The 25952-nt window shown below is 37.9% G+C and overlaps 2 protein-coding genes across 10 annotated transcripts in view; one reads left to right on the forward strand and one right to left on the reverse strand.

Annotated features, from left to right (window-relative positions):
• The window catches only part of OPA1 (OPA1 mitochondrial dynamin like GTPase), a 60642-nt gene extending 43194 nt beyond the window's left edge, over positions 1 to 17448 (reverse strand). For 2 of the 5 annotated variants that reach the window (XM_052803067.1, XM_052803064.1), the window contains exons 1-7: positions 17270 to 17448; positions 13191 to 13509; positions 12772 to 12868; positions 11459 to 11566; positions 10169 to 10222; positions 9470 to 9537; positions 4174 to 4284 (exon numbers count right to left, since the gene is read on the reverse strand). In XM_052803067.1, coding sequence (XP_052659027.1) covers positions 4174 to 4284; positions 9470 to 9537; positions 10169 to 10222; positions 11459 to 11566; positions 12772 to 12868; positions 13191 to 13509; positions 17270 to 17298 — 786 coding nt within the window. In that variant the 5' untranslated portion in view covers positions 17299 to 17448. The remainder of the gene's footprint in view (positions 1 to 4173; positions 4285 to 9469; positions 9538 to 10168; positions 10223 to 11458; positions 11567 to 12771; positions 12869 to 13190; positions 13510 to 17269) is intronic. The other 3 variants (XM_052803065.1, XM_052803066.1, XM_052803068.1) reach the window with 3 other exon arrangements.
• A 237-nt stretch (positions 17449 to 17685) lies between these two features.
• The window catches only part of LOC128149459 (probable cation-transporting ATPase 13A4), a 50002-nt gene continuing 41735 nt past the window's right edge, over positions 17686 to 25952 (forward strand). For 3 of the 5 annotated variants that reach the window (XM_052804688.1, XM_052804689.1, XM_052804690.1), the window contains exons 1-2: positions 17687 to 17910; positions 20860 to 21163. In XM_052804688.1, the coding sequence (XP_052660648.1) occupies positions 21101 to 21163 (63 nt within the window). In that variant the 5' untranslated portion in view covers positions 17687 to 17910; positions 20860 to 21100. Of the gene's footprint in view, positions 17911 to 20859; positions 21164 to 25952 lie in introns of all 5 variants that reach the window. The other 2 variants (XM_052804686.1, XM_052804687.1) reach the window with 2 other exon arrangements.

Genomic DNA, 25952 nt, shown 5'->3' on the forward strand with positions numbered 1-25952 from the left:
AAGGAGATTCTTATTTTATATTTGTTTTTCTGAATTATAATCCTAAACCTGCATGCACAACTTCATAAATTGTAGTTTGTCAGTCTGGAAGGGTTATTTTAAAATTATTTTAAATTATTTAAATTACATTAAAAACTGGAAAAATTAGGATATTATAATACAAAACATTTTGAAATTCAAGGCATAAATGTAATAAGATCAGGCAATTAGAGCCATTCTTAGTCAAATATTCTTAAAATACATTCATCAAGATGTAATAAACAGTTGTTCAAAACAATCCCGTTTTAATAACACAAAGACAAAAGCGTAAATGGTGCAATACAAATTCAAATGATGTAAATATTTACAAACAACATAAAACTAATGGCTGACTGATGAAATACTAAATTTAGAAAAAATTATAATCAAAACAATCACTGAAAGAATGATATAGGTAAAAGCTTCAATATTTAAATAAAGCTCATGTAAGAAAGCTCATGTGACATTTACAACTCAAGTTAGCTTCAGATCAGAAAGAGTGTATTATCTAACATGCAGAGGACAGCTGTCATTTAGACACAAATCAATTTAGTTACTATAATTTCACACCAGTTGTTACAGATTAAACAAGAAAAAAAATCCACAGTTGTTCATAGTGTATTATTTAGCTATTAAACCTGTAATATACAGAATTGTGCCTGCACTTTATAGGCAGCAATCCAAGGCAACACTTCCATCTATATCCAATTATTTTCTTATTCATAAACAGCAAAGAGGAAGTGCTGTAAATTGACTTCCTTTTGATTTCTGTTAATTAGTTCAGTGATAGCAAGACTGCATCAGAAACAGGGTTAGTTTAGCACACAGACAACTTGATGCATGCAGCCACAAGGTGATATATGTAAATAAACATTTACATATACACACACTTTAAACACCTCAGAGACATAAGGGGAAAATAAAAATAGAAGGGCAAAGAGAATGGTGTGGAGAGTCAGAAGAAGCAAGAAAATAAAGGAAAGAAAAGGAAAACAAAGTGTTTCCATGTGCTGCAGATTTTCAAAGCAATTAACATTTTCCCCGCTCTCTGCTCTTAAGCAAGCTGTTCCTGAGAGCACTTCTGGGGCCTTGATGCATCTTTGAAGCACATACTTACAGACAGATTACCTCTAACCACAAGAGCACCATCTTTTACATACAGTATAGTTATGTTAAACACAGTAAGCAAAAATATTGCACACAGCTACACATTGCAAGATCTAAAGCAAAGAATTATCTAGCACTAGATGATTAATTCTAAACAAGGACAATTAGGTAAGTTATGACAAAAATAACAAACAGCTCTAGAATGATATATATGCTTCAGCATTTGGTTCAGGTGTGCTTTGAATGTTAGTACATACAGTATTTTGAACATGTAATTCATAATATTGCTAAAAATTTTTAAGTTGCCAATAAAAGCTAAAACTATCATAACAATCTGAAGTACTAACAGTCACATATGACTAATCTATGATCTATAATTTCTACTCACAAAAAAAAAATCAGCTATTAAAATATCTCTATACAGGCACATCAATATTTGTTTAATCCAGTTCAGCATGGTTTGTACATCAAGATTCCTCCTTCTTTCCCCATTGCAGCCACAAATTTATGAGAAAAGAAAACTGTAGAGCCATTTTTAATCAAGGGTTCCTGCACACAAAGATGCAGATACCCGTTTACTAAGATTACCAGAAGCTCCTTATAGAGTTACTCATTTTGCACAGCGGTTGCTTTCCAATAACCTTTGTCACACATTGTATAAAATAAGTACGTGCCTCTGAAAATTCAGTACCTCTGAAACCACAGTTACTGATTTTGTGTATTCTCTAACCAGACTATAAATAATTCTAATTGATCATCTACAGAAGAACTACAATGATTTCCAGTAATATGAATGAGAATATTAAGGCCCAGACAAAATGCATGTAAGAAGCAGCCGTGCACAGTGCAGCTAGACAAGTCTAATCAATTTTACTGCTAAATATTTATCAAAAGGCTGACAAAAAAAAAATCAACAGGAAACAATTACATTTTTGTTTTTAATACCCTCTCCTGATTGTGAGATTGTTCTATTATCCAATTTACAACTGAAGTAGATTTAATATTGAGAAATTAAAATGGAACATATGCAAGTAAATTGGGCAACAGAACTTCCAAGAATGGAAATGAAATGTTCATGTTCTCTAGTAGACAGGCAAGCAAGCCAACTCAGGTAAAAAATAAACAAGGTTAGTTTATACCCTTATTTCAATGACTGTAACAATTTTTTCTTCCAAAGGAGAATTTGGATCAATGATTGGAACATTTAAGTTATATCCTCATATCAAAATATTAAAGAAAATAGTTTACCATCTCTTTCATTTCAAGCAAAAAGATTAGCAAGACAAACAAGACACATTCCTTGTCATTAGGCATATATGCCAAACATCACACTTGAATGCTAAATTAAAACTTTTTATATGCAAGGGCAGTTAGACTTTCGACACTCAGAAAACACAGAGTACCTGCCTTGGAGGACAGGATAACATTTACAAAGATAGCCATTACAGCTATTTCACAGCTTGGGAATTGTAGAATTAGTTGCAAGAAAGTACTAACAAGGTAGAATTTCAATCAGAAACAGATGTAATATCAAGCTCTTTCTTTTTCCTGATTGCATTTATTAGGCTGACAAATTTTTATATATCAAATATTGTATTGCCTTTCCAGTAATTTTTACATCTTCATACATTTTCTTATAAACTTCAAGCTACTATTCCATACTCCAGCTCTTTTAATAAACTGTATACAATCTGACAGAGGCTGAAGGAGTTACCTTTATTAAAAATAGAGTAACTGAACAAATAGAGAATATTTAGACCACTGAAGACATCTTTACTCTTTTCTGCTAAAATACGTATCTGGAAGGGAATGACATGCGAGGACATTTGTAGGACACCTATTGAGATAAAATAATCTCAAATAATTGCATTTCTATTATATTTTGTTATACAATGCCTAGATTCATAACTGAGGACAGAATACATCAGTGTTATTTTAAATCCAGACAGAATATTAACTAAATAAATTTGAAAAATGAAATATGAGGAAAGATTGCCTTTCACCAATTTTTTTTAATTAAAGGAAGATTAACAGTTTAGAATAGCCAGGGGTTGTGACTCTAAACCATAAAAAATAATATGGCAATAAAGTAAAATATTTCAGTTTAAAATGCTACTATAGTTTCAGAGAACAGTGATTTCCTCTGTTGATGGACTAAAAAGCATGACAATTGCAGCTACGCAATTATGTCTAAAAGTTTAATTCACATTTAATGTCTTCCTCTTTCTGTGACAGTCATCTTCAGAGGTACAGAAGATTAAGTTCTGTATCCAGTGCTCAATTCCAAAGCTGTTGAAAAATATGAGTAATCAGAAAGGCTTTTTTGGGGACACAGAAGCAGCCAACAAAGCAATGTGGTTAAGAATTACAGGTTGTAACAGATTAAACAACTAAAATATCCCAATTTAGGAAGCACTTCCAATTCATCTCAGCCATATAATAATGAATAAAATGATCAGAGCTTAAATTAAGTAAGTAAAGTTGCATATGTTCAGCAACCACAGCATACAAGTATAAACTGTGCTTTAAGAGGGAAAACAAAGGAATACCTTTGATGAATATACAGTAGAGACTGTATTAACAGCAGTATTTAATTGTCTGTGCAAAATTGTTTCTAAGGAGCTGCTGTCATTTTCAGATTGGTAACAGTACAAAGCATGAAAAAATGTTCCCAGATACACATTGCCTGTAAATAGCTATACTCTTATAAGATAGAGCTACCGTAAGCAAGCAACAGTAAACAGACTTGACATTTATTCACATACTTTCCTTAAATGCCTTTTTAATGTATGAACTTTAAATAACAGTTTTTATAGAGGCAGAGAACATACAATTTCAAAGTGACACAATGTACCTGTTCTGCTTTTAACACCATGCTTTAAATGCAACTTGGTTAAACTGAAACAAGACTATACATCTGTAGTGAATTTGGCTGTAATAATTATTTGGGCTCATGATTTAATTTGTTAGATTTTTCCAACTCAAATGCAGAAGGCTGAAGTATTTGATTAGTGTGAATACAGTACATACTGTCCCTTAAGCCATCACCTTTCGCTTCTGCTGGGAAGAGCCCATGTTATATTGGCCAGCGGCTCTGCGTGTTTCCTCTTCGTGCTGCTGGATTTGTTGTTGTAACAGAATGAGTTCACCAAGCAGGCCCTGCCATGAGTTTGTAATAAAAAGGAGAGGAAAAATTCGGGGTGTAAGGAGAACAAAGTTAAACCAAAGGGCATGACAAAGACAGATGAAAAACAGGTATGAATGGGTCAGTTCAAACAAAAGTGAAATTTCATTAGCAAGATCTCTTGCTAACTAGCTGGGAGTGGATATAGCCAGCAAAACCATGTATTTTGCAAATCCAGGTAGAACAAAACAATAAACATTTACCTACATTTTATAATTATATTCAACTTTAACTAAGCATCTAAATCTTAAAAAAAAAAAATTCAACTATCCTGGCTTTAAAATATTCTCAGAGGTTTCAGGATTTCATTTCAATTATTCATACCAGAAGTTCTTAAGTATCAGCGATTTTTCACAACTTAACCATGCACGTATTTAAAGAGAGTGTTTTGGATATTCTATACAAAATTGTGCACGACAGCTGTTTTGGATATTCTATACAAAGTTGTGCACGACAGCTAATAGGCTCAACTTTGTTAGTTGTATGAAAGTTCTCATTTTGTTCTTATTCCCAGCAACTCAGTTTATAGAAAGATTACTTTGCCTGCTACTTAACTTTCTCAAGCTAGGAGAAGCAAAATAGTTTCTAGAGCATAAAGAAAGAAAAAGCCCCCTCCGCTTCTGCAACACACCGCAGTTTGAATTCATGCTGTCATAATCCTTCCTAATCACTTCAAAATCTCTGCAACTCGATGCTTATTCCTTTACTTATTCAGCATTTCCATGAAGCTAAGTTTTCTTCTCTTCTTCCTCCACACCAAATATTATTGTAATGGCAAGCTGCCTTTCAAGATTGGTTTAGAGTTACTATGCCAGCATCTACTGGTACTTCACGTACAATTTATTTCAGAGAGTGTAGACGAAAGTATTAATGAACTATTTAAATAAAGCTCTTTAAAAAAATACTACTACATCTTCTTCTAAGAAAACATTCAGTGAAATGAAAGGTTTCAAAAATGCACTTCAGGAAAACAAACCCTGAAATAGAACTTTGGTGTAAGAATTTAAGACATCTACCATCAAGTTATACATTTGTTGCATGAAAAACACACACAGGCATGTACACATAAGGATAAACAACACAGGAGAGAAAGGATAAAAGAGGAGAGACAATCAAATGACCAAATACAAACATTTGTTAAATAGTGATTTGTATAACATTTCAAGAACAGAAAAATATTCACACTTGTATTTTACTGAATCACTTCAAGATTTAATAAATCTCTATATTGCCAGACTAGCAAACACATTAAAGCTGCGCCAAGAATTCAGGCAAAACAAAAGATGTCATTTCTATACAGCAGCAAGGAGAGAGAGTCCCACGACTACACTTAGTATTAGAGGAACAATAATAGTATTTTGCCATTTCACAAACAAGGAAACTCTCAATATGACCTCTCACACTCCCTTTAAACATTATGCTGTCAGTCAAGAAAATAAAAGAAAAAACACTGAACAAAACCTGCCATGAAGGCCTTTCAGCATTTAAACAGGAACTGTAACAAATGTTTGAAGTCACCAAAACTATTTAATGTGCAGCTACTTTCTAAGACATCTGGTCCATGTGACTTACTCCATAGTAAAGTATGAAAAACCCTTTTCAACTACAGTTACCCCACTTAATAAAATATTCAAGTAAAAAATACAGTAATTTAAAAGGCTTCTCAATAACACTTTCTTCTTTGTATATATCAGGCAATAGTCCTATTTCCTTTATTTTCTATTTCTTACTTTATAGGTTTGAATTAAAAAAACAAAACCAAAAACACAAAAAACCCCAAACAAAACTTAAATAGCACAGAACTATACACACACAACACCCAGGCTGGTATGAACCAGGACACAAACAAAAATATTTACATCTCTCTGTCATTGGACACTATCACTGTTCCTCCCCCCGCCCCCAATCAATCATTCCAGTGTAAAACTGTGTGTTTTTTTTTTTTTTTAAAGAATTTTATCTAGAAAAATCAACATTGATCAATTAATGGGATTTAAAAACCCAAGTTGTTTACAGTCATTATATTATTTTCATTATCAAAGAAACAATGTAAAGGGGAATAACACTAGCTGACACGCACAGCAGCACAAACCTTGCAAAGTCATCATGACAATCTGGGTGCACAACAAATAAAAAAAAGGCAAAACAAGTACTGACATTGTTACTGCCTATGCTTTAAAAAAAATACATTATTTTACATTAAAAGTTAATATGCTGTACTTCAGTTGAGTATGACTATGCCTTTAACTTAAACGTTCCTCATGACTAAAGTATTTGTGTCCCGTTTTCACGAGCAACCAAAGCCCTGTCTTTTTGCATGTCTTGACTCTTCCACTATTTCCCATTGACTTCAGTGTGACTGTTCATGAGAAAAGCTGAGCCACAATAAGTCCTTGCAGGAAGAATAATTAAATGCTGAGGGATGTAAAGGGGTGAGAATGATGAGGAAGGTAAAGGGTAAAGATATCAATTTCTAAGAATTTGAATAAATGTCACAATTTTATCCAGAGTACTTATAACATGAAACTGGGAATTAAGTTGGGAATATAACAATGCTATGAATAGAAAAGAGAAAATTGTGGAAACTTTATTGCATAACTTGCAAGACAGAACAAAACAAACGAGAACATTTTAAAAAAAAAAAAAAAATCTAAGTCAAGAGATATTCCTTACTAAAGCCTCTTTTTCACTCTCTAGCAGTAGCTGTAGTAAAGAGCTGTAGAATTACTGTGCTGCGTCTTACACTGACTGAAAGTGACCCTGTGCCGGCCGAGCAAGGCAGTCTACGTGCTGCCAAATCCTCAACAGTGCACCAGGTTCTTCAAGGCGTGAGATTTAATCAAAGCACCAAAGGCAGAGAAAGGACTGTGTGGTTGGTATTAAATTATTTATTTATTTGGCTTCTAAGCCCCAAATCAATACTTGAGTCACATTTTTCACACCCACTTCATCACAGCTATAACCACTATAATTTTTTTTTTTTTAAATTGGGCTAAGCTTTGGAATTTTTTTGCTTTAATAGGAAGCTGAAGCTCTTTAGGAAATTTTTTTGGAGACAGTCGATAGCGCAAGATAATTTTCTAAGAAGGTAACACTGCTATTTCAAGTGCAAGCCTGAACTAGTCCCACACATACAATACACTGAAATATTTTACTACGCTATAGCTTTTATAACTATCTTCTAGTTCTCCAAGAACAAAATTTCTTATTTAATCCAAGTAGAAACACATTTAAACTCCGTTTATTTAAATTACTTATTTGAACACTCCAGTAATTTTAATTTAATTCTCTTTTTAAAAAATTGTACCTTCTGTATTAAATGAGAGATTATGAGATAAACACATTATCTAGCAAGAAGCAGTACAGCCTGATTCAGTGTTTGGGACAACATTCACTCTCTCAAAGTTATCTTGTGAACTAACTGGTTTCTTATTCATTCTACACGAGGTTTTAAAGACTCATCTGAGGACAATGCCCAATAACAGTTCCAAAGAACATTCCTCCAAATGGGGAATTCCTAGATTCCTTTACCAGTTACTCATCTTTTCACAATGAAACAAAGAAAACCAGCTCATCAGACACATTTAATACCATGCTACAGCACTTTATGCATTCATACAATCACAGTTCTTACACTAGTATTGGTTGGCAGTGGAAAGCACTGAATGAAAAAGGCCATCTAACCCATTGTCTTGAAAATAATTTTGCTTGCCAATAAACTAAGTGATTATGCTTTGTAGGTATTCATATGTGCCTTGTTTGAAATATTACGACCAAAATTGATCATATTAATTAGCAAACCAACAGTTTCTAAGCGTAACATATCAGATATAATTGGAATAACAACAATTAGTACACCAGACTAAATTTTCTAAATCATACTGATTTAATATGGGCTGATGTTCTCCATGCCACAGCCAAAGGTCTGTTGGCAACATTAAAACGCAGTTGTCACTGCATTCGAAAAAAAACCCAGAATAATAAGTATAAGTGATATTACTGGTATTCAGTAAAAATCTCAGTTAATTTAGTTATCAAAGACAATAAACTAAGATGGCCACTTCTTCACAGATCAATAGTAAAGTATTTTTTATGTTTTAAACAGTGAAACCAGTGCTAAGCAATCACTGAAGAGAAAATTAAAAAAAAAATATATATATAGAGAGAGTTTACTGGCAAAGGAGAAACAAAAAGCGAACTTAATTCTCATGTAGAAATCCATCACTGTTCTAAAGGGAAAAAAAGTTATAAAAAGTGAGCTTTGTACAGGTTTCACTATATATTGCCATGCAGAATTAATGTAGAATAAATGTATACATGCCTGCATATACAGAAATGGCTTTTATGTAAAAGCCCCAGTTATACTTCAGACACTTTCAGTTGCAAAAATAAATATATAATAATTTAGAAATTCCCCAATATATATTGTTTTCCTTCAAATTTTTAAAGAATTTAAAAAAATATACACAGGAAAAATGAAAAGCCTTTAAAGAATGAGTAACATTACAATTTAGGAATTTAATAGAAATAAGATCTACTATTCATGAAAGCAAAAAAATTAAACTTCACCTTCTTTACTTCAAGGAAAAAATGCTAAAACTTTTAGTTATCAAAATACAGTAACATTTGTTCCAGAAGATAGTAACAAAAATGTGATGTATGCTTTGTCTAAATAAAGAAAGTAAAAAGACAGACTGCTTTAAGAAATAGAAATTCTTTATTAAGGCAGAAATCCTTAAGTAAGAATCACAACTGTGAAAATGTCAACAGAAATGAGGTTGCAAGCAGAAATGCTTGAAAATAACTATAAAAGCCTAAACCAACTTCAGTAACAAGCTATAACCTCAAGTGCCACTGAGAACATGCCCTGAAAAATTGCAAATGCACACAAAATACCTAAAATTACATTCTTATTACAAACCAATTTTCTTAAGAATGCAATTGCCAAAGATTTTTATGACTGCCTTGTATTTTCCTTACACCAAAATGTTTATTATTGTACTGTTTATATATTAAAACCAACAATGCATACTCAAGTAATTTTCAGTGATAAAATCTGTTCAAGCTGCTTCAAATTAACATCTGCAGCTAGCTGCTGAAGCAGTTTTAAAAAAAATTACCTGTTGTCAAGACACTTAAGTTTTGCAAGATAGTAATTACCTTCTTGTACTGTTTGTCATTGTCATATCCCTGGTCAGTAGCTCTGAATGCTGTTTCTCCTGGAGAACCTAGGACATAATTACAGAAACTCATCATAACATGCAAAAGGCACTTAAAAATTCTGAAACTACACCTACTACAGTTTCAACTCGCATGAATTATTAATTCAATAATCTTTGAAGTTACTATTTAAAAACATTCACCTCAAGAAACTGAAAAGTAATTCAGTTTAAAACTCATCTGAAAATTTTATATCTAGTTTGTGACTCCGATTAGTTACATCACAAAGTAGTAGGCAGCTTCAGTTAGACTACTAAAGTTCTGAAAACACTGTAAAATTAATTATTTCTGATAAACATGAAAGGATAACACAAATTCCATTGGTCATACTGTAATGAGAAAAAAAAAATTCTTTCATACTGTAGTGACATAGATTTTCAAAACAAGCTTCTAGAAAATGCCTGAAATAAAAAGCATCTGCTAGGGACTGTGTCAGAGAAATAACAAATATTCATCTATTCATTCTCTCAGGGGAGGATCCAAGTATTTTTTAAAATAGTTGGAAAGTATTTTTAATTCAATATTAAATTGCTGCAAATAGTTGCGATACATTGATATTCACTCCTCTTAGTATAGTAGTGTTTTAACAGTTTGCTTTAAAGAGGCAGGTTAAGGGCAGTAAAAAGGGCTTTTACACACCTAACAACAGAAGTAGATCAGAAGCTCCTATGACTTCACTAACCAAATTGTAACCTGTGAAAAATCAGCAGAAGAGGGGAAATAAAAATTATAAATACAAAACAAAATGCAAAACAAAGATGAGGGATCTTTGTCTCATTTGGACGACCACACAATCATAAATGGCAACTATGCCCATGTGAGTATGATAACAAGTAATAGGCGACATCTCACAATACCAGTCAATAACACCACAATTTTAAACAGCCTAAATTTTAAACAGCTAAAATACATAGGAGATTGTAATCTACTTGTCACTTTGTTGAACTTGATCCCTAGTTAGGTGCTTGCTGAGTCTGTAAGATTAATAAACTAGTTCTGCCACTGACACTATTTTAAGAAAATGAAAATACACTTATGTACACTGATATGGGAATATTTTCAAACACACTTAGAGCAATGACTATAACACCTCACAGATATAATCTTTCATGAATACAAATTTATGTGGTTTGATAATTATTAAGATATATAATAGGAATAATCTTGCACTTTATTGCAACGACTAGGTGAAGTTTTGAGCTGTGCTCATTAGCAAGTCAGATATGATGATCAAATCCATCATTTTTAGTTTTAAAAAGCCCACCAATCAGAAATGTCTTATTTAAGTCTCCTAAAACCTGAAAACCATTAAGCCTACTACCACCTGGACACACTGAATGGACAAACCATCGCCTTGTCTTTCATGAGGGATTTAGAACTCCTACCTACTCCTTTAAAATGCAGTCCCTACCTAAGCTATATCTTCAAGCAAGTTCTTCTGGAGCTACATCCAGATGGAAAATATCATTCAACCCAAAAGCATATCTTCATTACAAATCTCTTATTTCACATGCTTGCAACATTAAGAACCATCATTCTTAATAATCCAACTCTTTTCTCCTGTAACAGCTGTGGTACTGTTACTGTCCAGTTCCACTCTCACCTTCTCCAAACTCCAGCTCGACACGTCCGGCCTCTGTGACTCACTGAAGCAATCTAGCTTTCAATCTGTTTGTTTGGAGTTGTCCAAGAATTCTAGTTTTATATTCAATTTCACATTTTGGTTCTCTGTACTTGCTACTGGCATTCTTGCTTTTAAAAATACATTACACTTACCTGTGTCCATAACACTTTCAGATGACACACTCAATGAAAAGGCATGCATTTTCAGGATCCGCTTTCTTTTAGTGTCTAAGGACATACCTGTAACGTCATCTTGTAATAGCTTATGTTTTCAAAATTAAAACTAAGATGAAAAATTATTCTCACCAGGAGAAAAAAATCCTTTCAGTGAAGTGAAGCTCTCTCCAATCTTGTCAAAGTCAGGCAGAAGTTTGGCAAGCTCATCTGCATCAGGAATGGCTTTGATAAGTTTTTCTAGGAAAACAGTACAACAGATAATGAGTAGGGTTTTTTTCCTATTATTTTTGTGAACAAAAATGGGTTAGGCTGTAAAACCTAGCAACTGTTTCAGGACATGGCTTTTTTCTTTTTTTTTTTTTTAATAAAGAATTAAAAAGTTTCTTTCTACATGCACCTCCCCCCATTAGTGTTGGGAAAGATTATCAGATCTGAAAAACCAATTGCTTTTTTAGACTTTGAACGTCCTGATAAGTTGGTTGCCTCGGGTACTTTAAAATTGTCTAAAACTTACTGCTGCATTTCAGCACATTTCATACATTATCCTCTCACATACTTTGTAGAGGATGTTTTAAAATTACATGAAACTGTAACTATGCTCACCTTTTGTACATTTTAAGAAAAGCTTATTTTTCAATTTCATAAATAATTCAGTTTTGTAATCCTTTAAAAAACCTAACTTATTAGCTTTAAAGTACTATAAAAATGTACTGTCCACAAACAATAAAAACAAGAAAACATATGCCTCAGTTACTCAATCTCTGCATTTATCTATGCAATGCTCACAGATGTAGTAAAATCGTCATGAACTTTTTTTTTAAAAAAGAACACCACCTTACTACCCTACACATATAAGAAGTAACTCAGTGTTTGTTTTTTAGATTTCTATCTTTCATCTAAAAATATGCAGAAAACTACAGTAACTAGAAGGTTCAGGAAAACAGAGTATGTATTTCTCATTTTCTTTTCTTCTGTATCTTCAAGATAATTTTGTAGATAGGTAGCTTCACTATTCTACATTTTCAATTGGTCTTTTACTCATACATATCTTTTACTTATCTATTTATATTTTTTACTTGTAAGTGTCATTCATATAGAAAAAATTGTGCAAAATCCTACCAAAACACCTGTAAATCCCCTTGATCATGCTCTAACTCTCCTTTCAGTGATGGGATTATATGGCCGTATGAAAGGACCAAGAACATTCTCAAATGAAAGGATGAATTACGGAGTATCAATGCTAACCAATGCTTAATTTCTTCCTACAAACACATTGATACAAATACCTTGGTAAGATACACACCAAACTCTAACAAAACAAGTGCACTCCGATTACAGCTATAAAGATACTACTGGAGAGAGGCACTGAGGACCTACACCCTTATGTTTACGTTTTACATATGCTAGTCTTTAGATAGAGTAACATTTAGGTTTTGCAATACCGAAATCAATATGTTCATCAAGCTCCCAAATGAAGTCAGGAACAATCCACTTATATTCATCGAGATCTGGCATCATGTCCTTCCACTGATCGTATGTCTAATACAAAAAGGAAAAAAAATGTAGTAGAAATAGAAAAAGAGATGTATGTAGAGACACATATGAGCAATCTGTTGAAAAGTAATACCTACATACAAAACATACTAACCCACCATCTTTCAGATATGAATAATACTACTCAATCTTTTAAAATCTAAACTAGTTCTCTAAACAACATTTTCCATATTCACTCATCTTTATTGTCATTAGTTAACCAAACAATGAAATATTGTATTTTTGTGGATATACCAAGAACTACTGTTCTGAAGTATATAATAATAGCAAAGACAAAATGCATAAAATAGCTTCCACAGATAAATACCTTCTTAGCTGTATAACCACCACCTACAGCAGATCCTAATATAAGATAGCGAAGTTTGAGAAGCCTTGATGCTAGTCTAGCTAGCCAAAAGTTCCTGTGGAACTGGTATCCATATTTTACATTTAAAAGTTTTATTTTGCGTAGGGGAAGACGATTAAGAGAAGAGAACAGCTGAATTGATATCCTTAATGGAGGTCTTTGAAATTTTGAACTTGGATAGTAGGGATGATGTATACTTCGGGAAATAAGATGCAAGTTTTGAAGCGGTGATTTTCTTTTTATTCCATAGCTGCTATTTGCTAGACTCCGGCAGATGACACTAAAAGAAAAAAATAAAAACTCTTAAGTAACAGATTTCCTCAACACACCATTAACTCAATAACCTCTTCAGAAGCAATTCACATTACATTTTAGCTGGTTACAGATAAATTAGAGCATCATTCTGAATATACAATTTCCAGCTATCATTGGTATGCTACCAGGAAAATAAAAACCTGTAAACATCGTTAATGGATATAGCATTTCTAGTGATTACAGAAATAAAATCTTAAATACCATTTATGAAACCTGTTATGAATTAAATTTAACTTCTGCACTGGATTAAGGCAAGTAACATGTCTGTGGTAAAACAGTTTGGGCAAACAGGAGCTAAGAGTCCAAAGACGACTATGATCAACTTGCAACATAAAAGAAAACTTGACAGTTTGGCCTATCTCGTTATTCAAAATGAACTTTTAGAGAACATTAAATTTGTAGAGGATTTTCAAACTTCAAAAAAACAATACACAGACAAAATTCCTTAGCAAAATACATTTGTCCTTTTTTGGCAGATTCTTCTTTGGAGTTGAAGCGTGTACTTAATGACATCTTTCACTTCCTTTCACTCCAGTACTCTGCAGTTCAGCATTATTGTTTTGTCTTAGGTCATGCATAGACAAGATTACTTCTGGAGATGGCTGCACCATGTTTGTTGAAGACTTTAATAAAGTAATTCAGATTTATGCAACAGGGAAAATTTCAGTCTGAAAGATGAAAGAGCTCAGCCATGACAAGCACGTGTTAAAACACAGGAACTTATCAATGCTGCCTATGTTAAAACAAACGTATAGTGTGGAATAAAGCTCCTTGTATATTTTCAATTACATTATCTGCATGCTCCAACATTTTGAGGTAGCTTTGCTAGTTTAGGGAAAAGACAACTGCTCTGGAAAAAGCAATTTCTTCTGTAACTCTTTAGCCTCACCATATCAGAATGGTGAATATTGAATCATTACCTGATGCAAAATATGAGTGAAGTTACAGTTCTTGAAATTAATGCTTGTTTTTTCAGGCTTTTCAATATTATCAAGGGCATTTACTTACAAAGGGGACAAACACGAAAGAAGAAAGTGCTTCACACCAGAAGGCAAATTATTCATCCCGTAATCTTAAATCATTTAAAATTAACAGATCTTAAAAAGAGTGAATCATATGAAATAGAAAATATTACAGCATTTTCTAATAACATGCTCTATAATCTATACAGTTCTCTGCTTTGAGATTTTCCATGTACTAGGGGTGACATTGTCTACAACAGGCATATTCTTAATGACCAAACAAGTCGAAGACTTTTTTATAAAGGCACTTTGGACTTTTAGAAATTGAGCTTTTGGAAGATAAGTTAAGAATCAGAATTATGTGAGTTGAAACATTTTCCTCTCTTAAAAGACTAATTCTCCTGATGATCTATGTTTAGAAATTTCCTTTAGTGTAACGGAAAGCTCAAAAAAAGGAAACTCCACTGATTTTTATAAAAGTCCTCGTTCATAAAAGTCACTATGATTTTGAAGGGTATCCTCTTGCTGCTATACTAAACTATCTAGAAGGCTGTGCCTTTGCAATAACAAACTTAGTATGTAGAAAGAGGATAATAAGCAGAAGCAGAACAATCCCGAAAGCAGCAACAAGTTTCTCCTCTTTGACATGGAATTACAAGAGGCTCAGAAATTAACCACAGATAGTATCAATACAAAAGTGGCTACATAACAATAAAAAATGAATGTGCCTCCACACTATAAATGTTTTATCTCCTGCTTTTGAAGGCAGTTTTTTAAATCAGGGTGTGATAAGCCTGTACAAAGCAAGCTGATGACTGGGCCATTATTTCTTGTTTTGTAGTCACTAACTTTACACAGATATTTAATATTTTCAGGAGAGACAAAGTGGTAGTATATACTATGGCAGCCACTTCTCATTATTAGTCTTCACCTAGGTTAAAGGCATTTTGTAATATTATCTGTGATTGTTCTTTTAAAATACACTGTGTTTTACAGCATTCGCTCTGTATGTTTAAACTGAAGGAAAAATTGAGTTCCACCACAAACTTTTGTGGCAAAAACTTGATCAACAATTGCCTTCTGAGTGCTATCACGTATTTCAAACCCTACCTGCTTTAATTGCACATATAAAATCTTTAATTCATTAAAAAAACCACTACTCCATCATTGTTGAGAGAAGGGCCACAAAGATGATCAGAGGGCTGGAGCACCTCTCCTATGAAGACAGGCTGAGAGAGTTGGGGTTGCTCAGCCTGGAGAAGAGAAGGCTCCGGGGAGACCTTATAGCAGCCTCCGGTACCTAAAGGGGGCCTACAAGAAAGCTGGAGAGGGACTTCTTACAAGGGCATGTAGTGGTAGGACAAGGAGTCATGGCTTTAAACTGAAAGAGGGTAGATTTAGATTAGATGTAAGGAATAAGTTCTTTACTGTGAGGGTGGTGAGGCACTGGAACAGGTTGGTCAGAGGGGCTGTGTATGCCCCATCCCTGGAAGTGTTCAAGGCCGGGTTGGATGGGGCTTTGAGCAACCTGGTCTGGTGGAAGGTGTCCCTGTCCATGGCAGGGGTTGGAACTAGGTGATCTTTATGGTCCCTTCCAACTCAAACCATTCTATGATTCTACCAAAACTTCAATTTTCTCCTTTCTTCTCTCCTCCCACTGCTAAAAACTCCTGATGAATACTGACAAAAAGAATCAATCACCTCAAGATCTTCACTAAAAAATGCAGTTAGACTGAAAAGGGAGCCAAAATAATGCCATTAAATGAAACATTTCAGGAGTTCCAATTTTAAAGCCTCTGGAAAGCTTTTAACAACAATAACAAAAATTAGCCTTTCAGACACAAGTAGCTCTGCCATTAGAATTTGCCTGATTACAGGCCTGCAACCTGACTACTCTTGCATTGCACTGAGATTATAGATACCTTGTAAAACAAGAAAGAGTGGCCCGTTACTGTTGATAGTCAAGCACTCCACCTGGAAGTCATACCTAACATTTTACACATATTGCTCCAGTTTAAGAGTTCAAAAAACCCCCACCTCAGCTGGAACAAATTTTCTGTAAAGACACGTTATATACACTTTTAATAGCTATGACTGCAAAGCAGTCTTTCAAACATAACCCAACAAAAAGCACTGTGGCGTTTTCTTTTTCATTCAGCACTAGACCACACTTATTTTGCTACTACTGCTCCCAGATCTGCCAAGTAACACTGTGACATTACTGGCCATTCATTTTAACCGCTCTCATCTGGAATTGTGTAGAACGGTGAAAAACAAGAGAAACGTAGGGTAGCTGCTGGGTAGAGCAAACATCTGGACACAAAGGCGGCCTGAACTCCCTCGGGCAGGAATGCAGGAGAAGCAGCTCCCTTCCACATCGCACCCCCACGTCGCAGAGGAGCTGAAGGACGGGGAGTTTCCCCACCTGGGAGCAACAGCCCCACCCCAGCAGGCCTCAGGCTCACCCCTGCACCATTCGCAGCACCCCCCCCCCCCCCTCCACCCTGCACCCCGACCCGCCGTGCTGCTCCGGCCTCTCCCCCCGGGCAGCCCTGTTCCCACGGATGCCCAGGGCCTACTCAGCCGGGACGAGCGTTACCACCGACACCGCGCCCGGGGCAGAGGCCCCCAGGTCGGAAGAGGCGGGAGGGGGTCGCGGCTCTGGCGGCCGCTCGCTCCGCACAGCCGCCGCGCCCCAGCGGCCAGGCCCGCCGGCGGCCCGCCGCGCCCGCCCTGACCCCTGCCACGGCCCACCCCGCTCACCAAGCCGCCGCCGCCCGCGTCCGCCACATCCTAGCGGCCGAGAGGGGCCCGGAGGAGCCGGACGCACCGCGGCCGCTGGCCGGGGCTCCCGCGCCTGGCGCCCCGGGCTGCCGCGGGCAAGGGCAGGTGGAACTGCCACGGTCCCGGGCTGACAGGGCTGCCGCCGCTTCCGGGCACCGCGGTCCGTGGCGGCAGGCCCGGCTGAAAACCTCGCCTCCCCGCGCAAAGGTTCCGGACGCGGCGGCGAGGGAGGGAGGGTTTTGAAGGGAGGACCGCTGGGGGCTAGCCCGGCCAGGAGGAGCGGAGAGGCGGGGTGGAGGATTATGGCTCCTCCACAGCCGAGCCTTGTATTCCCCCTCACACCCCAGCGACGGCAGGGGCAGGCCTCAGTGCCTAGCCCCTATGCCGGTCCAGGGTATCCCTGGCAGCCCCCGGGCGGCCTGGGCTCGCCTCCGGGGCCTGGCCCGGCGGGTCAGGGCCGGGGAGCGTGGTGAGGCCCAGCCCCGGATGGAGGCCTGTGGTCGTACCAGGGTCTTCCGCGCTGCTTGAATAAGATTTCCAGATGAGTTCCCAGCTGTTGTTGCGCTGAAGAAGTGCGTGAAATGGGTGGCAGCGCTGCCTTGAAAGGTGGAAAACACAAGGTGTGTCCAAATGGGCTTTTCTGAGCTGGGGGGGTGGGGGGTGCCGACAGGACCACACGGAAGCAGGAGGCAGAGGAGGAACCAGGAGAGTTCAGCAGATCTGTCCATCTGCCCTCAGACAGGATTGTCTCTAGTTATCTCATTTCTGAGAGAAGCATGCCCCACCTGTCCGTAGAGACCACAGGCGTTGGAGTGTTCACCTGGCAATGCCAGTGCTTGCTAACATTAATAGGAAGTTTCCCCCTGTTTCTGATTTGAATCTTTCTTGCAGCAAGTTAACTCTGTCCACAGTGGACATGGAGAATATTCTTTTCTCCATTTACGTGTTTGAAAACTGTTGTCATGACTCCTCGCAGTCTGCTTTTCTTTAGATTAAACAACCCTAAGTCCCTCTTATGTGTTTTCTGACTCCTTAGTCATTCATTCTTCTCTGTGCTGTCCTGTGGACTGTGACCAGTTGGTTCACAGCTTCCTTTCTGTAATATGCCCAGAACTAGATGTCACGTGCTGAGCTAAACAGAAAAAGAGATTTGGGGTGTTTTATAGGCCAGGCTTCTGTTTATGCAGTGGGATTTTTCAGAGCAAAATAAGTTGCACAAGGATGACATAATACATACATGCATTTTCAGGACTGAGACAAAACTTGCAGGGACAAGGTGAAGCACATGTTTTTGTCTCTTGCATGCTTGCTTTTAGATTTATCTTTATTTATAAATTTAAGGGACTATATTTTAAATCTTACCTTTGCTTTGTATTTTAACTTGACCAGACATTTTTGTGATTTATATCTGGGTTTTTAAGCAAATTTCAATTTAAAAATAAAATTATGATACTCCATAGGACATACAAGTGACTTTATAAACTAATATGTAATTCTTACTTTGAACAGTAGAGGGCAACATATAACTAGAGGTTCCAATTCAGGACGCTTTACAGGTGTTTTCTCCAGAGGAAAGTGAACCTGCTTAAGAAAATTAACAAATTCCACCATCTTCATTGGTTCAGGATTAACAGATTTTGCTGGAATATTATGACAGGTTGCCGAACTGTGGAAATATTTTACACCTTTAATCTGTTCTTGATTTGTTTTCAGTTGTGAATATATAAACCTCCCTAATAAGGGTGTTCTATAGGACCAGAAATTGTCAATAGGAGCTGGATTAAGCCTACAAGTAGTGAATAGATTGGATGAGCCTTGATTCTTCCCTGGAGACCCAGGTTTGGTGGGATACTCTGCAATGCAGCTCATCTCTCTTCTCTGTGAAAGGGCAGCCAAGGACTCCTACTGCACCCTAGTCTTCTATAGACACTAGAAAGAGCAAGGCCGACATCTGGGGAAGCAGCAAAAGCTGACCAGGCAGAAAAAGCATGTGTAGCACTCCTGTTTTCCGCCCCTGGCACCTCCCAAAAAAATGAGTCATTTCCCAGAATCATCAGCCTGCCTTGGAAAAGGTATCTTTGCAGTTGTTTCCTGTCTTCTATAGCTTCTAGATAGCAGTGCTCTGTTTTCCTGTATAATTGGGTTTATCAGAAATTGACTTTATTGCATTCTTTCTTTTTAATTTTTAATTGCAAATTGTGATCATCATGTAATAACTGGAGTTCCTGTTGCTGGGTTTCAGAAGAAAAAAAAAAGAAAAGTTTAGAGGCTCAAAGCTAGCCTCAGAGTGGCAGTCGGGGGAAGGAAGGGGTAACACTGAAGCTGGGGTATGGAGAGCACCTTGTTCGCCCCTGATCTTGTCACAACAAATCACCCTTAACACAGCTTAGTACAGTTACAGCCTTTTCTGTCCAGCCTCTGGTCTGGGTTCCTTTTGAAAGCGTGCTAGGTGTCAAGACCAAACAACTTTGCTCCAATGCAAACTGCTTGTCACCAGCATTTTACAAACATATCTGTGCCTGTGCTGTGCATACATGCAAATCTGGTTTGCAGGTCTGTGCCTGGCTCACATTATTAGCAATGGGCAACTTTTATTGTATTAATTGATCTAGCTCCCTCATTTTCTCTTCTCTCTTCCCTCCATTTCTCCCATTTCAGTTTCTCTGAGCCTGCCTACTGCAGGATAGGCAGAGGTCTTTCCTGATGCTTGAGATGTCTGAGACTTGTAAAAGTCCATGCCACATGGAAGTAAAATGCTAATGGAAAGGAACTAACTTGGCACCTCTTGATCTGTTTCAGTCACCCCAGAACTAATATTTTAGTTTCCTTAACGTATTTGCTGGAAGAACAGGTTTTGCCTTTCCTGACCTCATTCCTGAAATATTTGGTGTGTAACTTCTTAAAAAGTAGTAAAGGACAAGGAAATAGTAATGAGAATGAGAATGAATCACAAGACTAATAAACAAATGCAGCCTGACTAGCAAAAAAAGGAGGTGATTAAAACCCTCAGTGCTGTTTTTCTGCCAGCTTCCTTTTGGCTCTGATTTGGAGGTCAGAGACATTTGTATCCAGCTCACTGACGTTAGTGGGGATCTCTAGTTTCCCCCAACAGTGAGTAAATAACCTCAGTGGTGTTTTCCAAAGCTATATGGTGAGGTCAGAAGACATTCTGTGATGATATTCTTAACAATGAATAAAAATACTGGTTACAGATGGTACAAGGCTGGATCCTAACACACAGGCAGTGCATAAATCCACGGGCACAAACTGGGGCCTCTGTTTACAATGCCAGAGCTTGAATTTTTCTCCAAGGCATATGTGGGGATCACAGCTGGACACTTAGCTGAGGCTGGTTGCTAAGAGTGTTAACAGCAGCAATGCTTATTTTCCTTCTCATTTGGACACACTCCTGGTCTCCAGTGATTCCGTAATCTCTCGAAGAAAAATATTCCCCTTTTGCCCTCCCCTGAAAATTGCATGCCAACAGCACTTGCTTGCACCTGTCAGTTATGCCCCACAGTCATATTGTGGCAAACAGCTGTTAAGATCTAACTTTTTCTTTCTTGCAGTGTCTTTGAGTGAATTTTGCATGTGCCCTTGCAGTCACAAAACTCCAACAACAGAATGAAGGGAGGAGGGATGAATGTTACCTGCTAACCCCACAGAGAGGGAGGAGCTCCATTCTTCAAACATCAGCAGAGTTATAAGGAAGGTGTGTACTTAGAATGCTTCCTCAATGTGGAAGTTCAAGCGCACAACGCTGAAGACGTGTCCTGAGGGTGCTCTAGAAAGTCTCCAGAGGGTCATTTCATGGGGGAAAATCCTGCCAAGAACCATTATGCACAGCTTAACCAGGGAGAAGAGAATGAGATGGTGAGTCGTATCTCTGTCTAGGTCTTTCTCAACTTGAAGCAGCAGATGGCACATGTTCTGCAATAAAATGCTACAGTCTGTAATTTAGTTATGGGTGGTGGGGGTGTTCCCATAGCAGAAACATAGAGTTAGAAAGGGATATAATTTTTTTTTTGGCAGAAAGAAAATAAAGTTGTACATGTCCACTGGGTTTAGTTGGTTATGCCCTCCAACAGGAGGATGACTCAACAGATTATTGATATGGCATTATAAATCTAGGTGGAGGTGGTCTTATATGAGCTTAAGGGATGGGCCGGAGCGGTGTTCCTAACCATTTGACAGCTGAATCTCTAGGGTCAGCTCCAGTTAGATGAGGACTGGGAACCTTGGCTTTCTCTGGAACATAAAAACACATGTGTTATGTTAGCATAAATTATTAGCAAATGCAGTCTGTTGAATTGGCAACACTATTCCAGCCTGAGTGCCTGTATAAAGCTGGATTTCTAAATGCAGAACTACCGTATTTCTTTCCAGAGTTTCCCAGGGAGGAGTACGTTTACATGCATTCTGTAACATGTGGAAATAAGTCCTATGTTTACAAAAAATATCTGATCTACTGCATGGTGCTTCTCTTAAATAGTAAGCTCAGTGCACAACTGTAGTAAATTAAGTGCTTCTTAGCTGCTCTGGCATTACAGTGTGTTACGGATCAGCTATTTGTCACATATGCATTCTGTCTGTCTAACAGATTCTGCTGGAGATGTCAGACCCATGATGCAGCTGTACAGCAACCATTCTCATGCATGCCTGATAAATGCAGTGCTTCTCAAAAATTCCTGTGCTGCAGAGCCACTATAGCTCTGCTATGAGTGTGTGTAGGATTTCTGGGTGTACAACAGCCCCAGAAAGCTAGTGAAACACAGTCACTTACAACCTGACATGACTGTTCACTTCCAGAAATCCTGGAGAAATCAAATCTACTCAATGAGAACTCTGTTTTAGTGAAAAAGAGACCATATCATGGAAAAACATGGACATTTGTTATCCCTAGATACAAACGCAGATTTTCAGTCAGCTCTCTGCCATCCAGGGAAGGAGAGGTGTCACATTTTGCATAGTGCAAACCTTGGTAATCTGGGATGTGCTGGAGAATGCAGTACAGAGTCATCCAGCACCATGAACTGAGCACTGCAGGAAGTGCAAAGGCACTGGCTCTGAGGGTGGGGACTAATTAGCTCAGTGCAATGCAGAACCCAACTGGCTCTGCCGCTGAATCAGTAAACCTGCTCGCAGCACCCCGCTCCTGGCTCTAGCCCTGGTGCTGATGTGCCACTGCTCCCCAGCTCCAAACGGCTGGTGGTTTAGTGTTTGTGCTCCACCCTGCCCCTATCCTTCTAGGACCATAAACACCCTGTCATTCTGTTCCCACTACTGGCACTGTCACTAGCAACACCAGAATTGAGCCTGAGGTAATTAGGTTTAAGTGGACTGTCTGGTGCTGTGTAGAGCCACACTACTGTACCCTGTGTGTCCGATTCCAGCTGTGCGCTACTGGGACACCCAACTTGTGCTGGCATGGAGCCAGCTATCCCAGTTTCTTACCAGTATCATACTGAGCACATGTGCTGTGAGTCCAGTGCCTCAGGGATCTGCACTGTGAATATGAGGTTTTCCATGCACATGGTGTGTGTGCACAGTGTTGAGTCAATTTGCGCTGTAAATCCAGGGTGTCTGGCAGTTGCCATGCTCTCCAAGCCTGCAGTGAGCATGAGCAGTGCTCATTCACCTGGGATTCCCAAATGAAAATCACAGAAAAGATCGATAAAGCAGTTGAGTAGCAGGTGCAATTAAAACCATAGCCAAATTGTGCTAGATTTGGCAGGTATGTATGTGTCTTTGTTACATATGTGTGAGAGAGAGAAAAAAGTTGGGAGTGTGAGAGAGAGGAGGATACCTGTGAGGGTGTCTGAGGTGCTGTAAGAGGATGAGGAAAAAACTGACGTGTGTGTAGAAAGAGAGAACAGCTAGTGTGTGTATTTGTGTGAAAGAAAAAGTAATATGTAGGTGAGAGAAGTTGTGAAGAAAGAGACAAAGAAGGCTACGTTTAAGCAGAGGAGAGAAGGAGAGTACATGGGATAAAAGACAATTATGTGCAGACATTCTTTCTTTGTCAAAATCATGTATTTTAAATTATTGGCAGCTACAGCAAGTGGCACTGGCACATAATGTGTGACTCAGTGACCCTGCAACATTTTTTTTAAATTCTAAGCCATGAAAAATATTTTTGACATTATTGTTAACAGTCAGTTTAATCCACCTGAACCAAATTATTAACAAGCAGTTCTTGACTCCTCAAACAAGATCATATCACTTGGTGTAATAATGTAACAGCTGACATTGTGCAGGTGCCAGTTCTTCCAGAGTGAAATAGTTCAAGTAATTTTGAAAGCATGCAAGTAGTTCATTTGGACTCTGGACATGCAATGCTTTCCTGTGTTGAACTAGCTGTCCGTTTTGCTGAGGAAATTTGGGCAGCTTTAATGAGAAGAAATACTTCTAAGTTTTCTTCAGTGTTTCCATTTCTTGGTACAGCTGAGATGCTAGATAGTCCTGTATTTAAGAATAATCACGCTGACTTAGGAAATCTACCCTGTATATCCTTGTGTACATCTTTGGGATTACTTTATGTGGCTGGAGCACATTTGCTTGAATGAGAGTTCACTCTCCTGGTAACCAGCTAAAACTTAGCAATGTGTATTCAGAGCATGAGATAATCTCTCTCTCTCTTCATAACCATTTGTAGTACTGGAAAGATCTCAGTAGTGTGGAGCACTCTGGACACAGCAGCTTGCCTCAAAGAGGGCTAATAGGTATGGTAATAGGAAGGCATCTATTTTAGGAATTAGCTTGCTTTTTTTTTTTTCCTTCCCTTCAAAAAGATCTGCTTGAAGGTGTTTTTGAGAAGTAATTGTTGGTGGAACAGAAAGAGGGAGGAAAACCACAGCTTTATGCCCTCTGCCAATTTGATGCTCCTCTCTGAACAGCTTGGGACTAATCATTCACTTTGCACAAACCCTAAAGTGCAAAGCATAAGTCTTGCAGTGCAGAAGATTGTGATAGACTTCGACAGGCTGCTGCTTCAGGAAGGATTTGCCAGAAGCCTGTCTTAAGCATGTGTTCCCCAGGTGCTTATATCTGAAGGAATGGGACAACTACACTCAGTCAGCTGGTGAACCCCAGTTTGCCGCTGCATATTGGCAGCTGTATGTCTCCTTTGGGATGCCAAAATTCTGAAGGGAAGCTGATCCAGGAATTTTATATACTTTGAGTTTGAAAAATTTAACTCTTAATTTTAAGATAGAATCTGAAAGGCACAACCTTGTTCTTAATGGAACGATAGTTGCTGCTGACTTCAGGAGGAACAGAAACAAACTTCTGATGAAACAGGTTCTGGTTGGTAAGAATGAGATTAAGTTATTAAATTCCTTGTGAATCTTAACCAGTCTTTCAAGTCTAATCCTATTATCTGTTGTTATAGCAACAGGTTGTTCAAATAGGGTACTGGGTGATTGGGTTGCCAGAAATATGATAGTTCACAGCCTCTGTTTAGGCTTCTTGCTGGTAGCTACAGGCCTTGTTTTCACCAAAGAAAAGGGTGCCTGAACTTGTTTGACTTTTGCATTTAAATTCTGCTGTGCAGATGACCTGGCAGTTACAGGCAATTTTTCTTTTAAACATAAGTAACAAAGACTTGCTGGACACTAGAGCGATAAGCCTTTGAGTGCTGGCTTTGTATGATTGTAAAAGCAGCTGAGAACCTTTCTTGGAATAAGCACATTTTCTGCCAACTGAGCAGGTCTGGCAGCTTTTTCTGTCCAATAATCCATGGCCCCTCCCTAGACCCTTCACTCACAAGTTAAACCATTTTGGTTTAGTCACTCTTCTGACTGTTGGGAGTCTCAAGAGAAAGGGGATCTTAACAGATGAGGAAACAAAGTTTTACGATACAGTACAATTTATTAAAAATTATTATTCAGAGATGAGATGAGCCCTGCATACCAGCCTTTTTTGTAGACAGTGCTACCTCCTGTGAGATAACGAGAAGCCCTTTGGAGTCTTACAGATAGCTAATCTTAGCTTTGTTTTCCACCATCTCTTAGTCTGGTGCCCTCAAGACCCCAGGTTATTTGGCTGCGTAATGTTATATATGCCAAATGCACACACTGAGCCCTAAAAATCTGCTCACACAGTAGAAAAGTTGTCAAGGTGCAAATCTGTATTCATCAGACCTATCTTCAAAAGAGGCATGTCTGCATCAGCACAGCCTCTTTGTGTAATGAAATACAACCCAGCAAAAGTTATTCTCTTTTCCTTAACAACATAAAACCAACCTGACAGACATGTTCTTACTGGTGACATCAACACCAGGATTTCTGCCAGCCCTGGAAATATTGTTTGCCGTAGTGGACTTGCATTTGCTTGGAGATCTTTGTAGTATAGGCCTAGTGACTCCTGAATAAGCTTGAAGAATTTCCAAACCGTAATTACTGTAAGGCATCCATGTGGCTAGATAAACCTGCTGAGGAATCTGCATCATGTGTGTGCCTGTTCCCCCCTTCTTCATGCACATTCTAGATACCTCTGTTGCAGGTCTAATATTCACCTTTTTTTGAGAAGATAATGGTTTTGAGAATTCTTCTGAAGAATTCCACTGTTGACTTATTTGACAAGTGAGAAGTATTTGTACTAACCCCGTTTCTGTTTCAACAGGGAGTTATTTATGTACTAAATGTTTTTTTATGAATGCAGC

Source organism: Harpia harpyja, chromosome 12 (assembly GCF_026419915.1).
Source record: "Harpia harpyja isolate bHarHar1 chromosome 12, bHarHar1 primary haplotype, whole genome shotgun sequence".
Classification (NCBI taxonomy): domain Eukaryota; kingdom Metazoa; phylum Chordata; class Aves; order Accipitriformes; family Accipitridae; genus Harpia; species Harpia harpyja.